The 19,830-nt window shown below is 42.7% G+C and overlaps 1 protein-coding gene across 1 annotated transcript; it reads right to left on the reverse strand.

Moving 5' to 3' along the window:
• Window positions 1–410: 410 nt before the first annotated feature.
• Window positions 411–8,722, reverse strand: LOC131126403 (angiomotin-like 2a). Its single transcript, XM_058068898.2, has 10 exons — window positions 8,506–8,722; window positions 6,930–7,738; window positions 6,425–6,593; window positions 3,924–4,158; window positions 3,150–3,445; window positions 2,897–3,072; window positions 2,704–2,805; window positions 2,223–2,410; window positions 1,946–2,077; window positions 411–1,607 (listed from the first exon to the last, which is right to left on the reverse strand). The coding sequence occupies exons 2-10, from the start codon at window positions 7,649–7,651 to the stop codon at window positions 1,522–1,524; spliced, it is 2,106 nt and encodes a 701-aa protein (XP_057924881.2). The 5' UTR covers window positions 7,652–7,738; window positions 8,506–8,722; the 3' UTR covers window positions 411–1,521.
• Between the last annotated feature and the right edge of the window lie 11,108 nt (window positions 8,723–19,830).

A 19,830-nucleotide genomic window follows, 5' to 3' on the forward strand; every position in this document is an offset into this window, starting at 1 on the left:
GCAGGCCATGGGGAATTTCAAATGGCCTCAGCAGCTAATCTGGGTGGGACCTGCCCTTTCTTTGTCACATATAGAGTTACATGTCGCAATGGGAATGCCATGCACGACAAGCACGCACTTGGTGGCAGCCAGCGAGCAAACGAGAGAAGAGGCTGCTCTGCTGAAGTGAAAAGAATGCAGCTCTGGTTGTCGTTAATGAAAAGAATGACCTTCACTGCGGTGGAGCCAAAGCTGCAGGAATGAGGATGTGAAGTGATCTACATGAGAGAAGACGATGAAGATGAGCTTGAGGAGGATTTTTGAGCACTCGTGGTTGTTTTTTTTAATAAAATTGAAATATATATATATAATTTTGTTTTGTTGGGAGTGGGGGAGGACTTGTAACAAACTGGAGACAAACTGAAGTGGTATAAATTTGAATGTTTTATTGCTTAATGAAATGTCGGTGTGAAATTCAACTGTAAAAACCTTCATACTGTTTTGAAGTTCACAGAAATGACTGGCGGAAGTTGGTTGGTTGTGTACAGCTTGACTTGACCGTGATTGTCGGCACATAACTTAGATCAAAACGTACAATAAACTCTTTGGCATCCTGCTCAAAGCACTATATTATCTACAATAGTAATACATATCTCTGAATAAAAAATAGATTTAATAACAATAATTAACCTGTTTGTTAGTTCAAAGCTCACAGTAAACACAAAACAAACGGTGTCGTTTTAAACTCCGCAATGGCGTCCGAACCAGCAGAAATGCCATTGGAGGAGAAGACACTCTCAACCACACATACAAACACACACAAGTCAGCAATGGAACAACAGAAGATGATGAAATCAACCATAATGCGACACCTCTCCCCCTACAAATGTACAAACATCAGGTCTGTGTCAGTTTGGCAAAAAGAAACCACTTGTACAATAAAAGTCATCTGCTCACGTTCCTCTTGGCCATGGCAGAGCCAGCTGCAAGGGCACCGAGAGCACGCCATTCAACAGTGTTTTCATGTGTTATAAATTAGTGAGCAACGGGACGTATTCCGAACACGCTGGAAATGAGGTTACTCAGGTTAACATCTACATTTTGTCGGAGGGGAGGGGCGCTGAATATTAACAGGATCTGCACAAGGCTTAAGTTAATATATGGGCTTATGTGAAAGCCACTGTATGATAAATATGCAGCTTTGTAATTCACTGGGAAGTAGGTCATAAAGAAAGGGGAAGCAGCAATTACATCAATTTATACAGTATGTCTTATAAATACGTTACTCGCCAGTCACATCCAAAATACTGTCCAGGTACCCGGGAAGAGTCCACTTGTTTCTCTCCAAGCTGGGCTGACGGCCTGCAGCACTCCAGCTTTGTAAGCGAGTCAGAGCACAGCTCTTTCTCCAAAAAAAAAAGGAAAAACTGTCCTTTTTCCGCCATGTTTCGGCTTCCTCCCACTATGTACATTCTGGCCTCTCACATCCATTACCTTTCACACATTTTGGGAATTCCTTTTCAGCCATTCAGTTTTTTTGTGTTAAATAAAGATCTCCACTGCTTCCGATTCCAACTCTTCCAGACCTCTGAAGGGGTTCAATAGCAACTTCTTTGGCGTTAGCTTGTCTGGAAAAAGTACAGTAAAAAGAGGATTAGGAATTTATAGAAAGGCTATCTGAAGCTGACTAAAGGTTAACAGAGGTTTTTGCACACTATTCAGTGGAAAAATGTGCTAAGTGGACAAATTGTCATCATTTCTTAACCACAGCGAGATAGCATCTTATAAGCTACAGCATGGTTAATCAATGAGGATGGCCATGAAGTCCAGGTCCAAGACTCCTTACTGATTGCGAGCATATTCACGCTCAACGCCCATAAAAACAATTATTACCGCAGTTAAAATAGCCGAGGAGTGAATGATCAGCCCTCGTAAACAAAACGTGCATATCTTTGAGATGACTCACCGTTGTTGAGCTTAGTTACACCGGAGGCCTCTTTGCCTTGGCTTTCCTCCGTCTGATGCTCCAGCGTTCCGAGTTCAGACTGAGCAGAAAACTGGTGGCTCGGCAACGTCTGATCATCGGAAAGGCTCTTACCTAAGGGTCATCACAGCCATATCAGTACTACCAATGTTTGTTGGCTACTCACTGGTTCAGCAAATACTAACAAAACAAGTCTCATAATGTTCTACATAAATAGTTTTGTAGTCCTTAAGGGTTTCCTTTCCACTACCCTCCTCACCTCGACTCTTGGTGCTGCTCTTTGTGGTGAAGATGGAGGGTGTGGAGGAGGCCAGGCGCAGAGGCGCCCCCACTGCACTCAGCAAGTTAGTGCGGGGGATCTGCTCATCCTTTCTCTGGTGGAGCCGCTGAGTGAGGATCTTGATCACGGCATCCTTTTCCAAGATTTGGGCGTACAGGGCACGGATCCTGATGGAGAACATAAAAAAATAAGAATACATGAACTTAAGTCACACAGCATCTTGTTGTGTCCCATCACTTCATTACAAAACACTTTTGTGGCAATTTTTTATTAATTTATTTCTGCTGTGAAAGGTGGTGGTTATCATAAATAGTCTTTATTTCTATTATGCCGAGAGGTGTGTTAACTGGCCGGATGATCAATCTCAATTAATGACAGTATATGACTCAGCGATGTTGTGTGGGTGCATGAACAGGCCCGGGCATGGCACAAAAGAGGGTTTGTGGCATAAAATATGTACCTGTTCTCCATTTCCTGGTTCCGGAAGTCTGCAACTGGCAGGTCCTCATTGAAGCTGTTGTTAGAGGAGTGGCAGGGTGAGTGGTTGATGATGGTGGTGTCTCTGCAAAAGTCCAAACAACACATCAAGTTTAGCACTAATTTAAATAGAGCGGTTTATTATTTAAAGCTACAGTAGGTAGAGAAGGTGTTACCTCTGGGCGGCAGCTGTGGCGGCCACCTCCATGGCAAACTGCCTCATGGTGCTCTCCTCCAGGTACTTCTGCTCCCAGCGTACCATGTCGGCCTCCAGTGCCAGGATACGTTCCTCGCGCTCGCGGAGGCGCTCTTGCAAGGAGCCCATGGTAACTCCAGGAGGTTGAGACTGTCGCTAAAGGAATCACACAGAGATGGTGAGGGTCTCTCAGTGTTGATAAATACTATGTACGTATAGTTCTGATAACATACCTGTTGCGCCCTCAAACTCCTGAGCTCCTGCTCTAGCCGCGTCCTCAGCTTCATCTCCAGACTCTCGCGCTTCTCGCAAGTGGACTGCAGCTGAGCCAAGGCGCTCTGGAGCCTCTCTACCTTCTCCACGTAGGCCCTCTTCCGCCTCAACTCCTCCTCTAGATGACGCCCGTGTCCTCGTGCTGCCTCCAGGGCCTCCTCCAGCCTCTTTGCACGAAGGCTCTGCTCCTCCGCTGTGGTCTTCAGGCGCTCCACTTCCCGCTCAATGCGCTCCCGCTCGACATTCTGCTCCTCGTCTGTAAGACACAGGTGGCTATCTTACTGATCTTTTCTCAAAAAGAATTGAAAAAAATCCCTTCGTTCATGATGGCCAGCATTCATTTAGCAAAGCACTCATGGAATGTTGAGAGGAGGAAGAAGGAAAGGGGGGAGAAGCGGCCCTATCCCTTTGACCCATATAGCCCTGAGCATTCCTCATCAAGGCCACACAAACACGGCCGCTCTACTTGAGCCCAGTTCCTCTCACAGACAACATAAATCACACCAACAACAGGTGGGTGGAGGGGGAAGCTCATTTCTAGCCACACTGCAGCAATTTAGAGCCACTTCATTTCCCTTCTCCATTTACAGAGGGCAGAGTGGATTAAATCCCCAATTCTAAAGCCTTCTTAGCAAGCATGCAGAGGTTACGCAAGGGAAATTCCTGCACGCTCAACATAAATGGAGCCCCTGGCTACCCTAAACCAATCATTGATTACAATTCAGCTAACTTACTTTGCTCCAGGAGCTTAGCCATGATGTGCTGGTTGTGGTCGGCCACCTGCACTTCTTTAGCCGCATGCGTTCGAGCATTTTCCAAGTTTTCCTTAAGGTCTCTGTTGAAATCTTGCAGCCTGCGGATCTCAGCCACCAGCCTCCTCCTTAGGGTCTGCTCCAGATTCTCTCTTTTGCTGCTACCCTGCATCAGTTTCTCGTAGGCCTCGGAAATACGCTGGATTTCCTGCTCCAACTAAAATAGAGAAAAAAGAAAGAATTTTATTGGCTAACCTACTTAGGGAGGAAGTGAAATGTTGATGTTGTTGTTACAGTACACAGTACGTACAATACACAGTTCTGTGTATACTGTACAGTGTGTTTGCATGCCACATTTCTGAGAAGGAATTCAAACCCGCACCACTCCCTGTGAGACTGATTTATATCGACATTCCTGAGGGCTGATAGTTGCACTTCCAGGTGCACGAGTGTCAGGGAAATTTTACGTACACACAAAGAGCAGCACACAGTGGTCGAGGGAAGGCTGCCAGGCCAGGGGAAGGTGTGCATGCCTGTGCCTGGGTTGTGGAAACAGGCAAAAAAAAAAAAACAGAGCCACCATTACGGCAGTCACACAGGCATGTTTACTCAGGGCTGTGGCCTGTGATGGAGAAATCTTTCCAATCGTGGTAATTATCATTCTTTTAGGTTGAGACAAGGCGAAAGCCATGTGACATAACTGTGTGGGGATATTTTACAGACTGGCCAATGTACTCAAAGTTGTTTCCACCGTGTTCTAAAAGAGCTGAATTTCCACCAAGCGGAGGCGGTACAGTTTAGTTTAGCTCAGACAGAGTGTAACCAAGAACAAAAATGGACGTTGGCCATGTGGTTTTGCTTGCCTTTAACACAAGACGATTTGTGTTTTTCCCATCCCATTCCTTTGGCAGTTATCAATAGACTGTCTTGTTTTCAGCTCCACCCCTAATCCAACCTAAACGTCAAGTGCCAAAGAAATAGCTACCCTTCACAACTTTTAACACTACAAAACCGCAATAAACGGAACTTCCTGCTTGAGTCTAGGTTTGGCTCTGGTTTCTGAACAGGGTCCCTTGTCTATAGGGGCTATATAGGGTTTATTTCACCCTCCCAGTGAAAAGAGTTTGGTTCATATTCAGTGTATGGAGCTGTTAGCAATAGGAACACAAAATGGGCCGGGTTCTATGTGGACACAAAATTGGTTCCAATTTTCTACAAGAAAAGCTCTGATAAAACATTCCACTTTTTTCAAATATCTTACTTTTTATTTTTCTTCACAAAATAAGATGAAAAATAAAGAAAATCATACAATAAAGAAAATCAATCAATCAGTAATAAATAAATAATAATAAGAAGAAGAAGAAGAAAACGGCAAATAATAAAAACTTAAGAAACCATATATAGTTGGTGGGTAGACAAATTATTTTTTTCAGATTAAAATTAACAAAGCATTATTAGAGCCCTGTAGACATGACAAAACACGACTATAGTCACATTTATACTCTTTTTATTTACAACATATTGCGCAACTGCAGGGTCGTGAGACACATGCTAACTCGCAAACTAGAGAGCTAGCTACCTAAACGGTAGCCTTCAAGTTATTTCCTTTAAACTTAAATAGCCAAAAACTTACCACTTCCACACGGACAGGGAGGATAACTATTAACAGTTATTTAACCTTTAACATGAACATTAATCAAACGTAATAATTTTTTCTGGGTACATGATACCATCCAGCATCCATATCAAACTTGCGCGGGCCGCACTAACATTAAACTTTCATATCAAGGCAGGGGCCTCAAACTAGTGTCCTGCCCCTGCTCTAACAACCAAAAAGAGGTCTTTCTTCACCCACAAGAAGTGAGTAACCAAAAGCAAGTGGGAGTTCAGTGCCTTGCTCAACAGTGCCTTGGATGCACTTGGGAAGCTCTCCAGCAACCAGTCCCAATTTCATATCTTACTTCTCGAACATGCCACCCCCCCAACTCATGCCACCCAGTGACTAAACAAAAAGAAGAGTAGGCATAAAATCATGGTCAAAAGCGAGAATGTGCACAAAGGGCAACTGCCTGAAAACAAAAGGGCCCTTTCACTTTTTTACACAGCGGCCTGCCACCTTCCATGAGCCCCCCCCTCTTACTCCCTGTCAGCTGCACGTGGGTCACAACCCAATCCGCTGCTGCCTGAAAATCTATGGCCTCTGTGGAATTAAAGAGAAAGCACTCCCAGGTCACACAATGAGAGGAGTGTGTCCAAACACATTGGCGTGACCTCTGTTCGGGCCTCCAAAGCATGCAAGGTAGCAGCTGCATCGCTTCAGTGCAGATGACACCAAGTGCTTGCAAACTCACCGCTGGCATTGTCTTTCACAGACAAGTGTCCAGGGTGGTTTCTTGGATGTTCAGTGAGTAAAAACTGTAGCACTCAGCTCATTTGACCTTTTAATGCGAAATTTCTACCCATCAACAACTCTCTCAGCTCACCTTCTCAATGCGATTGGTCTTCTCCCGTTGAACTTCAAGCTCTTGCCTCAGCCTCTCATTCTCCATCAGCAGCAATTCTACTTGATTGGGCTCCTCCAGGCCAGCAGAGGGCAGGCTAGGGAATGTGTTGTAGCAGGAGATGTCAGTTGGAGGCCCAGACTGGATATACCTAAGGGTGAAACATTGTTAAGTGATATTGACCTATGAAAGTATTTGTGTACTTTTAAGACATTAGAGTACATGCTCTAGTCTAGGTCTTCAGTCATCAAATGAGCTGGCTCCAGTAATGAATAGAACTATACTAGTTCTAAACACATCCAGGCCAATGCAAGCATGTGAGGCGTTCCTACTGCAGCATGCCAAGTATTACAAATACCTTTGGTCTGGTGCTGCTTTACGAAGAAGGAAAGTATGACTCAAGTATGTGTTTATGCATGTGAAACTCCACAAGGAGCCACACCACACACTCTGATGTCATGTTGTTTTGTTAAAGGTCAGTTTGTACCTGTGCTGCTGGGGCTGCACTGATTCCTGAGTCTGGTGGGGGATAAATCCTTGTCCCTGGATGGGGGCCGAGTACTCGGGTGGTGGGTTGCGTTTCTCCTGGCTTTGCCGCGTGCTCTGGGGCCCCTGGTGGGTGTAGTATGCTAGCTCGGGGTAGCTGTGAGAGGTGCTTTTGATGGCCTCCGCCTTGACGACCGCATCACTCCTCTCCAATGATATTTGCAAGCGATGCTCACTGAGTGAGCGTGCATGGGCACACTTCCGCTCCAGCTCATCCACCTCCTCATGGAAGGCCCCTTCATGCAAGAGGATGCCCTCATGGGGCTGCCTGTTGGGGCTTGGGGGTGCCCAGTGAGAGGCCAGATACTGAGAGTGCGCTTTAGCCTGCTCGTAAGTGGGGAGCTCCTCACCGTGGAGCTGGAACAGTTGGTAGCCACTTTCCGAGTGATGGTAGTCGCCCTGGTGCTCCTGGCCCTGGGGCTCCTGCCTGGCCGAAAGCTGGGGGAAGGAAGGCTCCTCCTGGGTGAGACTCTCGAGTGACGACCTGGGGCTCCTGCCCATGTCGCCCCCGCTGCTTGGCCCGCTGTTGCTCCCGCTGCCGCCACGCAGGGCCTGCTGCTGGATGGCTAGTAAGGTGCGGGTGTCTGTGGGGTTTCCATAGCGAAGTTGCTCCTGGATGAGTCGGTGCAAGACCGTACCAGACGGCTCCTCGGTAGACGTCATACTGATCAGTTTTGGGGGATTGGTGACCTTCTCAAGATTCTCTTGAGATATTTTCTCGTCTTCTCTCAAACTGAAGCAGCTGTGGAACTAGAGAGAGGAAGAATGTAGTTGTAGAATGTTTGACTGTGGAAATCACACATCATGACACATTCAAATAGCATTCAAACTTGTGTCTTTTCCGTCCTTCAAATGAAATGTGTGAATTATCCAAAACAAGCTAACCAGATTGACACTACATTGATCATCCACATCGTGCGGAGCTGTTTGCTTAGCCAACATAAACCCAAAGTGGTCCAGGTTCACTTTGCTTGTATTAGCAATGAGTAGACCAGATTGGGTGGACTTATAAATGAAAGTGGTGTGATACCATCAAAAAACATTTCACCATTCGTTGTGTGCATGTCAACATTCAGTTCAGTTCACATCAAGTTTACAATGCAAAGTGACCCAGGTAACAGCGGAGGGCCCATCCGACCTCAGATGGACCAGAACTAAATTCACTTTCAAATTAAATTCCAATGTAAAAGGGCTCAACCTGTACACTCGATTGTTAGATGAACACAGCTTCCTCTAAAACGGTTTCAAGTTAGGATGCAAAAAATAGAGCATTAATATTTCTACTTTCTCAACAGCGACAAGCATTGACGTGTGGGCATTTCTTCCACAGCAGGCAACCTAAAAAAAAAGAAAGCATGCGGCCAAAATTCCAATCTCACGGGGGAGCAAAAGCGCTCAAAAGCACATCGGGAAAAACTTCAGTCCTTATTAACTATTCATACTTTCTGTATCTATTGAGTATGTCGCTACTTTCATCGTGTTTAAGGTTTGTAAAGAGACAAAAAAGTCAGTCTTACCAATTTAAGCTCTCATCGCAGCAACACAAAGTTGTAGCGTATTTAGAAATCCAACTTGGGGGTAAAACACGACTTTCCTAGCGTGTCTTTTTCCTTCTTATTCTGCTTTTAGGAATCAAACGTGTGTCATGTTTGTCCCCCCCCGGTCGCGATGCTGTGAAATGCTTGTGTCGGGAGCAGGCGGTGATAATAAGCCAAGAGGAGGAGGGACTGAGCTGGGAATGCCAGGAATGTTAAACTGGAGCTCCCTCGGGGATCAGACGCGTAAAAAGCAGGCTGTGGGGGGAGGAATGGAGGCAGCAACGCGGGCTTTATCATTAAGCAAGAAGCACTTGCAAATGAAACGATGGGACGTTTGTTTACAAAGCATTGTGTTGAATAGCTAGCGTTCACATTCACAGGGAAGCGATTTAAAACGGCACAAAAGCGCCTTCCTCTCATTCTGATTCCCCCCCATTGAAAGGCTTTTGATATATTTAAGTATGTCAATAGATGTACTGGAATGTGTGGAACGTTTATGTTCATGCAAATGCCTTCAAGCGTTCCAGCCAGATTAAAATGGCACTGGTTCCTCCAAAGTGTGGCCAGACCAGGCCATTTTCAGCATACCGATAGTTTTTTTTATTATTGTCAAATTGTGAAAAATCTCATAAATTCATTATATGTTATAGTTTGTAGATCTGTCCATTTTTCTACATTTACTTACTACTAAGGTACTTTTTGTACTAAATTGCATACTGCTAACTGCATTTTGTTGCCCTGTACCAGTGACATGAGCAATAACAATAAAGTTGAATCTAATCTAATCTAAAATAACACACACTATATACAAAATAAGATTGGTTTTCAAAGCCCTATTTTTTGTATGAGTCAGTTTTTGACACATTTTTGCCTCATTTCTCTTATATTGTCTCATTTATTACGTATACAAACTCATGTATTTTACCCTTTGGCACATTGATTCTTGTGATACTAATAAAGATGTGGGCGGACTGTTCCCGGTATTCCTTCAGCCATCTTGGATCACACACCTAACACCAAATATTGCCATAATTAGTTTACACAATACTTTTAAGTTTGGCAAACTCAAACATGAATGTTATACAAACTTGTCAGTTTTTCCCTCATATCATTCCACAAACTCAAATGCCAAAACGATCTTTATAACTAACGCAGTTACACCACAAGGTACGTACTTGGAACACCAACTGTAAAATCTACACCAAGCTGAATGGAGGATATTTGGATCCCATAAAAAGAATAATGGCGTTGGAAGGATTATGTTCAACAACATTTGACATCACTACCATGTTGCAAGGGCCTGTTCACCAAGAAGTACCTGAATTAGGAACCACATTTTTCTACATTTGCAATACAACCCGAAAGACTGCAGGACAGGAAGACTTCCAGGACCTGGAAGTGGCAACCTTTTGCTACCTGGACCACACACTATTGGATTGGAGAATGATATAGATCCATACAACAAGAAAAAGAAAATAATACATTTAGTTCTATACTACATACAAATATATAATGTATTGATCTACAAAGCTTAAGTCTCCTTTTTGAAGTATTTACACATCTTGTAATGCGTTTCTGAGATGCAAATAGCTCTCACCTCTCCCTGCACTGATAGACAAGTGCCCATTACAGAACTTCAGCGCCCACTTTTCTGTTTTTCTCAAAAGCCTCAAGTAAAAAAGTGCAAGGCAGTATTTCTGTCTAAATTAGAAATGACTACACAGAGGTATTTACTACTTTACTGCTTTATTGGAGCTGTATGGTTGACTTTTAACCGTGGGACATGAAAATAGCTGAGATATTTGTCATAACAAATGTGTCACATGAGCTGCTAAGTGAAAAGATAACAAACAAAAAAGAAAGAGGGTAATTTTTTACAATCTTATCCACATACTGCAAATGAATGTGTCCAAAGTAGGCCACAGTAATTGATTGTTGTACGATATGTGATCGCTATCTCATTACAAGCCAAAAAAAAATCTATAAGCCTAACGAGAAAGTATTGAAGTGACCTGTGTCCCCAATCCTCTCTGACTCCTCACAGACTCACATTCCCGTCATGTTTCGCATGGTGCATGTTCTTAAATGGACTCTAAAAAAAAAAAAAAAAATGCAGACGGCCCGTCTGCAGGGGTGGCGCTCACACCGGTCAGTGAACTGGAATATGTTAGCACTTCCTCTTCTGATCCATGGTGTGAAGAAGCACAGGTCCTATCTTTTTAAATGTCTGCTCGTGTCATTTAACACGACCTCACTACTTCCTCTATGTGTGTGTGTGCACTCTTGGCCTTGTCCCTGTTGGTGGACAACGCCTATGGCCGTTTTGTCCTCCATTGTGCCGTGTTTCCTGTGAACTTGCAAAGGAATGCAAGGCTAACCCTTCATTTTGGAGGCTTTTCAAAGGACATTAAATGAGAGCAATATCAAAAGACGCTAAAACAAAATACCCTTTTTGTTCTTATTGTAGGCGCTAAAACCCCCGGACTGGAAAAAACACAGTACGTTTTTAACTGTGTGATATATATAATAAAAGAATTTGGATTGGAGTTTATTCTTCTTGGATTATTAGGATTATTATCTTTATTATTATTATTAGAAGTATTAGTAGTCGTAGTACTGTACCGTAGTCCCTCGACAATTAATCGAGGTGTGGTGTCTATCTACAGCAAGGCACTTTCATACTTAAATGGATATCCAGCTTCATACTATCAATAATTATACTAAAAAAAACGACACACAATGAAATGCACCCTGATTCACTGTGCAATGATATTTTTGATAAACAGACTAAAGACTAAAAAAAAAGGTGGAAGCAGCAAGCAGGGAAGTACAGTGAGCAATTGTACATTACAGCTTTACAGCTGCAGATATCAAGAAAGGCCTTTTCAACTGCTAGTTTGTGCCTGAATGCGGACACGTAAAATATGTTAACTTCAGTGGTTTTGGTGGAAAACATGAGGACAACTGAGACAACAGTGAGTGTAGTCAAAGTACATGTTACACAATTGGAAACACACTGTGGTGAAGTTTCTCTTCCTCAAATAGAGGGAGGTACTGTGACTACATTTACTTTGACTTTGTTTTTCATGGAAAAATGTGGTTATTTTAGACATTTCTCACATATTTGTTGATATGGATTTGGTTCACATTGATGGTTATTATCATTCTCACTTGGTGTGCTCTTCACAATGTCTTTGCGACTGACCAATCCAGACTGTGCTCTATAGAGTATGCTCTATGACCCTGAACAGATAATATGGAACATGGATGCATGGAAAATAGATGATAATATCTTATTGCCAAAAAGGCCATGTCATGGTGGATGGATTGGGTTGGCCATCTATTTTAATTATATTAAGATTGTTTGAGGCCAATTAGTACAACATTACTACAATAGGCTAAAAATAACCATTCATTCATTCATTTTCTACCGTTTTTTTCACGAGGGTCGTGGGGGGTGCTGGAGCCTATCCCAGCTGTCTTCGGGCGAGAGGCGGGGTACACACTGGACTGGTCGCCAGCCAATCACAGGGCACATATAGACAAACAACCATTCACACTCACATTCATACCTATGGACAATTTGGAGTCGCCAATTAACCTAGCATGTTTTTGGAATGTGGGAGGAAACCGGAGTACCCGGAGAAAACCCACGCATGCACGGGGAGAACATGCAAACTCCACACAGAGATACCCGAGGGTGGAATCGAACCCGGGTCTCCGGGTGCAGCCCGAAACAAAACACTTACGAGTATTCTATATACAACATAAGATAATACATAAAATGTACTATTGTTATTGTTATGATAACATTGATTTTCTGCTTTTTTAAAAATTACTTAATCATTTCATTCATAAAAATAACTTTGTTTTACTTGATTTTTAGGGTTTATCCATTAGAAAAAAAACAGGACATCTAAGCTGATTTTTGGGGGAAGCTTCAAAAAAATAAAGAAATTTTTTTTTACAAATTTGCTTCGATAACAGAGCAGGGTGTACAAAGTGTGCCCCATGGGCCATTTACTGCCCGAGAATAAAGACATAATATTGTGTGACAAAAATGTACAAGAAGAAAGAAGAAACATTAATTTAAAAAAGAAAAAACGGCATAAAAGTGTACTTTAAGGGGGAAAGGCTCATAATAATAACACGTCATAAAGATGAGAATGTCTTTGCATGTCTAATTTTGTTTGTTTCTTTCAGCTTTTTCTTGATTTCGGCATCGCCACAGCTGATCTCTTTGACCCGCATACTAATTTTTGGCTTGAGCACTTTATATTCCGGATGCCCTGACAAATACCAATGATGCTTACTAGTGGAGATTCGAACCTGGGGCGTTTGCTCCGAAGTCCAGAATGTGAACTAATTGGATTGGTTTATAAAATGTAAAGTGGCCCCGCCTTTTTGATTTTTCACTATGCAGCCTTCGGTATAAAAAAATTTGGACACGCCTGGTTTAGAGAGTAAACAGGGTGTAGAGCGAGCAGAAGAATTCCACAAAATATGTTCCAGAAAATCATTTTGTCGCGGACTTAGATTCTGTGAGAGGAGGCTTACTGTGCCACACTTTGGAAAATACCATAAGATAAGCAATTTAAAAAAAAATAAACCTAGAAGATGGGAGGCACTAGAAGTTTGTCTCTCCTTATCTTTCTGTAATTTGTTTTGTTCCTTTCACATAGTTTTGATTCCAGGTTTATCTCCTTGAGGCCTTTAGGGACTGGAGCAGAATTGGAGATACGCTCACAGGGGTGACAGAGCAGAACAGGAAGTTACACCGTCGGGGCTGTGTGGGAAAGAGCCAGGCAAAATAGACAGCGAGGCCACTTGATATGGTTGGATTGGTGAGGAATGTAACTGATAGCGTTGGAAGGACTGAGATGGATTCCTCTCTTTGGCTCTCACATCCACGTAGGACTTTTTAGTCATTCACACAATACACAAAGGGAATGAGGCGGGGAGGGGGGGGGGGGGGGGTTGCGGGGGGGCAAGGTGCTTTAAACTGAGGCGATATCCTGTTCTCAGGAAACCACTAGCAAGAAAGCTTCCCATGTATTCATATTTCACAACAGCTCGCATTCTTCTCCTTGTTGTGTGTACACTATAAAGCGGTTTTGGAATGACGCCACGGTAAGCGAGCGAGATATATAAACGATTGTTCAAGAGCGCCGAGAGTAGCAGAGAAATGTCGACATGTCGCAGCAAGTCAACTTCCAAGTATTCCGAGGGAATTTCCAGACATTCATAGCAAACAGACTACAGTTTGTGAGTCACAAGTGATGACTGCTGTTAAGTGTGCAAAAAAAAAAACAAAACAGATGTGCAGCCGTAACCATGACAGGTTTTGACGAATAGGCCCAACGAGCGATCAAGAAACCTGTGTACAGTTTGACAGTTATCGACAGCTTTATGAGGTAATACTCATGCACCTTTTAGCTTAGTTTTGCAAAATCCCCCCGTGGGTTATGAGAAGAGCGATGTTTGGAACACGTGCTGTTCAACCTTGTGAGGGATGAAGAATCTAAAAGCCCTGGAAGGCAAGAGAGAAACTATCGTGATATATTTCTTCACAGGAAAGCACCAATACACAGCTTTACATGTACATTGCTGGAACTAAATCTGTCTAATTATTGTTGATTGTGTTGTGTTAATAGCGCTGAGCTGTGAGCAGAGCCGGATGGCCCCTTCCGCAATTCAAGTTCATGCTAAGAGTGCTGTGGCCTCCAGGGGGCGGCAAAATTCGGGAAAAAATTTACATTCATTATGATTACCTATTGGGTCGCATGGTGACCTAGTGGTTAGCATGTGGGCCACACAGTCAGGAGATCGGGAAGATATGGGTTTGAAAACAAATGGATATAATTATCCATCCATCCATTTTCTATACCGCTTACCTTCACGAGGGTCGCAGGCATTCTGGAGCCTATCCCAGCTGTCTTCGGGCGAGAGGCGGGGTACACCCTGGACTGGTCGCCAGCCAATCACAGGGCACATATAGACAAACAACCATTCACACTCACATTCATACCTATGGACAATTTGGAGTCGCCAATTAACCTAGCATGTTTTTGGAATGTGGGAGGAAACCGGAGTACCCGGAGAAAACCCACGCATGCACGGGGAGAACATGCAAACTCCACACAGAGATGGCTGAGTGTAGAATCGGGTCTCCTCAACTCTTCACAACTTAGATGTGATCACTCCTTCACTAGTTATTGATAACTGCCACCTTGCATATTGAACCAAAAAATCAACTCCATCCATGAATTTTCTATGTTACGTGTCCTCATTAGAGGCGCGGGCAAGCTGGTGTCTTGGCTGTCTTAGGGACACCCTGCCACCCAATTGCCAACCAATCACAAAAAATGGCAACATGTATAAGCACAAAATAATCCACAAAGTCGAAGCCAACAGTATGGTGACTCATCCTCAAGAACCCATCCATCCATTTTCTATGCTGCTTATCCTCACTAGGGTCACAAGTATGCTGGAGCCTATCCCATAGAGGCAGGGTACACCCTCAAAAACCCCAAAAACAGCAACATGTATAATCACAAATTTGTCACTTGTACTCCAAGTTAGCATCTACTGTATTTACTGTATCTACTGTATATCAATCAATTATCTCAAGTGTTAAAAAGCCTTGTTATTGTTATCTTTGTAAGTTCAACTGACCATGGTGTTCAAGCTCATTTAAAAGCAACTACATGCACCCAACCCTGTCTGTCCAACTGGAATATCTGCATTTTTCTCCATAGTCATGATACCTGAGAAGTCCTTTGTTTGTTTATTCCAGAGTGGAAGTCACAGTTTAAAAAAAAAAAATCAAGAATGGCACCTGTTGGCAGCAATTGTAACTTAAAGCATCAGTATTTAATGACATAACAGCGACAAACTCTTAAAAGCGACTTTGTAATGATGTTCTCAGAGTGTATCTGCAAAAAGTGGATAATATATAATATACATACATATATATAATATAATATATCTTCTTGGGCCCTTGCATATACTCCGTATAATTGAATTGACTCCCATCCCGCTCCTGTACTGCTCTTATTTTTTTCTCTTAGTGCAGTAATACAGTCAACATTTTCAAACATGAAGATGGGAAAACAAAGGACTGTACAGCAGACGTTAAGGCCTCACAGCTAGAAGACCGGTGTTCAATCCCACCCTCGGCCATCTCTGTGTGTTTGCATGTTCTCCCTGTGCATGCGTGGGTTTTCTCCGGGGACTCCGGCTTCCTCCCACATTCCCCAAAAATATGCATGCTCCAAATTGTCCATAGGTATGAATGTGAGTGTGAATGGTTGTCTATATGTGCCCTGTGAGTCCAGGGTGTACCCCGCCTTTCACCCAAAGACAGCAACCCTCGTGAGGATAAGCGGTAAAAAATTAATGAATGGTTCCCACTCCCGATTTATATACATACTGTACCGTCTCAATCATGTGATTAATAGTCAAGTTGACTCGCCTCCCATTGGATTTCTGAAAAAATGTCAGGCTCTAGCGTGGACAATCACAGCTCTTAAAGCTACAGACACAGCTTACTAAACACACTTTTAAAAAATTCCAGTGTCAGAGCTCGATATTGGACTTGGACTTGTGTTGTATTAATGCTTGGACAGACTTTGCGGATGATCAAGGTAACATGATTAGTCATCAGACGCCCATTTTCTGATGTAAATTCCTCCGTGTTTGTCATAACAACGCAATTGTTTTTTTTATTGTGTGTGAATAAGTGGCCCCTGCTCTCAGACAGATTAGTCATGAAAGCGCTGAGGGCAAATAGTTGAGCATCACAGTAATGTTAGTAGTAGTGTTTCTGCTGTTTCCTTGACCCCTTTTCACATCCATTTCACTCCTTAAACTTTTCCTGAATCCAATCCTCAAGTTTGAAGATGGAAAAGGAGACATATATTAAAAAACAACAGAATATTTTAGCTGTATAAAAATTATCTCAGTCATTCCACGAAAACTTGTACACTTGCATACCCCACTACTCCACTACCGCTGCCCTTTTGGAGGTGTGGCAACTTTTTGCAGTGTTTCTCCCCGGAGACAACTTGCATGCCTTCCTGCCGCAGATGAATGACACAGCACCAAGACATGACAGCCATGTCCCAAAAACAGCCTCCCACCCTAGCGGTCCAATGTGCCGTCCAAGAGGTCACCAGAATGCCATTCGGGGTCCGGCATGTGTGTTGCAACCCCCCCCCCTTTTCCTGCTGAGGTTGCACATGGCAGGTGATCCCATGGGTGGCTTTGAGGGAAAGACAGAAAGAGAGAGTGCTATCTGTGTTTGTAAATGAACTTTGAAAATATATAAAATATATAAAAATATATAATATATAGTCTATCCTAAAGACCAAAAGCAATGAAAAACACATCATCTACTGTATGCTTGGTCTAATTCAGGTAAAATGTACACAATACATGCATGTGCCTATGAGAGGGACATGTTTTTGGCTTTTTTGATTTATTTTATGGTTCACTGATAATAATTTTTTTTACCAAGCATTGACATTTCAATTATGTTTGTCTGTCCTTGAACACACCATGTGAAATGTTGCGGAAGCACTAGCTTCGGCAGTGAATCCGGTTCACAACTCACAGTGAGGTGAACACAAGTTAATATAAATTCTCCATCCATCCATTTTCTATGCCGCTTATCCTCACTAGGGTCACAGGTATGCTGGAGCCTATCCCAGGTGTCTTTGGGCGAGAGGCGGGGTACACCCTGGACTGGCCGCTAGCCAATCACAGGGCACATATGGACAAACAACCATTCACACTCACATTCATACCTATGGACAATTTGGAGTCGCCAATTAACCTAGCATGTTTTTGGAATGTGGGAGGAAACCGGAGTACCCGGAGAAAACCCACGCATGCACGGGGAGAACATGCAAACTCCACACTTCGAAACCAGGCCTTCCCGATCTCCTGACTGTGTGGCCAACATTCTAGCCACTCACCCACCGTGCGGCAATATAAGTTATAATAATAAGCAATATAAGTTGTTAATGGAATCACAACAGGAAAGCAGTGTGGATTATGTAGATGCAGCTTGTGTAGCCTGCTAGCCTCTAGTGCGGGTGTCCAGCGAGTGCTGCATACATAAAAAAAACACTTTGGTACATTATGTATATTAAATCTGTTAAAAGCAATCCAATATACTGTAGGTCAATACAGTATATGCTAAGCTATATGAATTCAACATCTAGTACATCTAGATTTAGTTCAGGTGACAAAACAAATGTTTATGTTGCTTCTGAAATATTTACAGCACTGAGATGATGCAAATGTTTTCGTGTAAACAAACATTCCCTCTGACTTCTCACTTCAAGTCACACACGTTGGAAAAGTGCGTCTTCCAGTAGACCGCCAGCACGATTGCTCCTATGGGTACCAGTAACTGATGATTCAGCTGTGAGATATGTTAAGTGTTGCAACACAAGGCATGGACGCGTCTGCTAACACACAAAGTGTGAATTGTGTGCACTAAAAGACAGGCATTGTCTTGTTTTTGCAAACCGCGTCTATTTTGAAACAGGGAATATTCTGAAATCCAAATGATTCAAATGCCAAAAATACATCAGATAGGAACAGAATAGTGATCCACATAGATTTGTGTAGAACCAAATTGACTTACTACTCACTTAATATGATCGATTGTTCCCCTGAATTTCATTAGAACAAGAATAACTCAGAGATGCCTTCCACTCTTATCAAAAACAAGATAACTTCTCTAGCAATGTATTGGCTTTTTTGCAACTAATCGTACGTTATTCTTATGAACTAAATACTTGGAATTCTCTTAATGGTTATGACGTGCTTGTCGTGAATTAGAAATGTTCAGGTTTTCTAATTCATGTGTCAAAGTTTCTGGTAAAGTTGGAAGATTTGGTTAGAGACAGATGGGTAGCTCACTGTTTACTTATTATTATTACTTATTATTATTATTGCTAGGTTATTGCTCTTTTCCTGTGTGAGAAGAAATTCATTCATTTATTCATTCATCTACCGCTTGTCTTCACGAGGGTTGCGGGGTGCTGGAGCCAAATTTTAAAAAAATGTATTTCTGTGAGTGTCATATAATATTTTCTATATACAAATAGGGCCATGCCTACCCCCCCATAAGCGGCATGCAAAACAGATGGATGTATCTATTAGATTTACACATATCGGTATTGGTTGAAATCAGAATAAAAAATTGGGAGTTAGACAATATTGGCATATTGGAGAGCGCCAAATAAGCCACTATTGGACATGCCTAATAATCATGCATTAATGCCAGTGATGTGCCTTATAAAAATATCACTAGGTTTAACCATAACATCACCCTGTCGTCCTCCTGCGCGGATGTTTAAGTTCCTCGAGTTGAGGCGGTGCAATGCAGCCAGCATGAAGGAGTGTACAAGACTTAAATTTCAACATAATGTAGACTTAATATTAAAAACTGTTAACTGTCTTATCTGCACAAACCTATTTAACAGTGTGTTGAAATGCTCAACATCTGTTCGTCTCCATTTCCTGTCTCTCTCTCTCTCTCTCTCTCTCTGTCATCTAATTGTCAGCACTTACAAGGCAGCAGTGATCACAGGCTACATTGTTAGCCCCGCTGCTGTTGGTGTCCCACAGGAGGAATGCAAACAAGCGGGAAACTCTTCCAAGAATCCACAGTTGAGGACCTTTCTGGAATGTCCTAACGAGGCTGCACCGCTGTGTTTACAGTTCCAGACCGATGGCAACCCTGCAATCTGCCCTACCAGCATGTCATTATCTTCTCTCTTCAGGGGGACATGGAGGAACACATATTTCTTCTTCTTAAGTAAAAGTCAGCTAGAGAAAAATGCAAGTGCATTATTTAACAATAAAGTACAAAGGACGTGGACGGGCCGATGTCTTTTGTTTTTCTTAACAATCTGCAGCTGTGTTCTTGGAATGGATAGGTTAAATGATAGGTTGCGAATTGTTATAAAACAAGCACCGCCTCCTTTAAGGGCGTACTCACAGAACACCAATCACACCGTGCTTTGGCCCACTTACACTCAAAGCGGGCGAACGGTAGTATCAGTATTAGATTGATACTATGTTGATGAGATTGATATTTTTCAGTTCTCTGACATTATTATATGGGAGCCAGGCAACGACATTTCGTTGGCAATTTCACTACTGTGTTTTTGTGCAATGACAATAAAGGGAGTCTATCTATCTATCTATGTAAATATTCACAAATATTTGTATTTTTTGTTCTTTGTATTGTTACATTGTTGATATTGTGTTGATATTTATGTATTC

Source organism: Doryrhamphus excisus, linkage group LG6 (genome assembly GCF_037039965.1).
Source record: "Doryrhamphus excisus strain RoL-2023G ecotype Guam linkage group LG6, RoL_Dexc_Guam_v1.1, whole genome shotgun sequence".
NCBI classification, from domain to species: Eukaryota; Metazoa; Chordata; class Actinopteri; order Syngnathiformes; family Syngnathidae; genus Doryrhamphus; species Doryrhamphus excisus.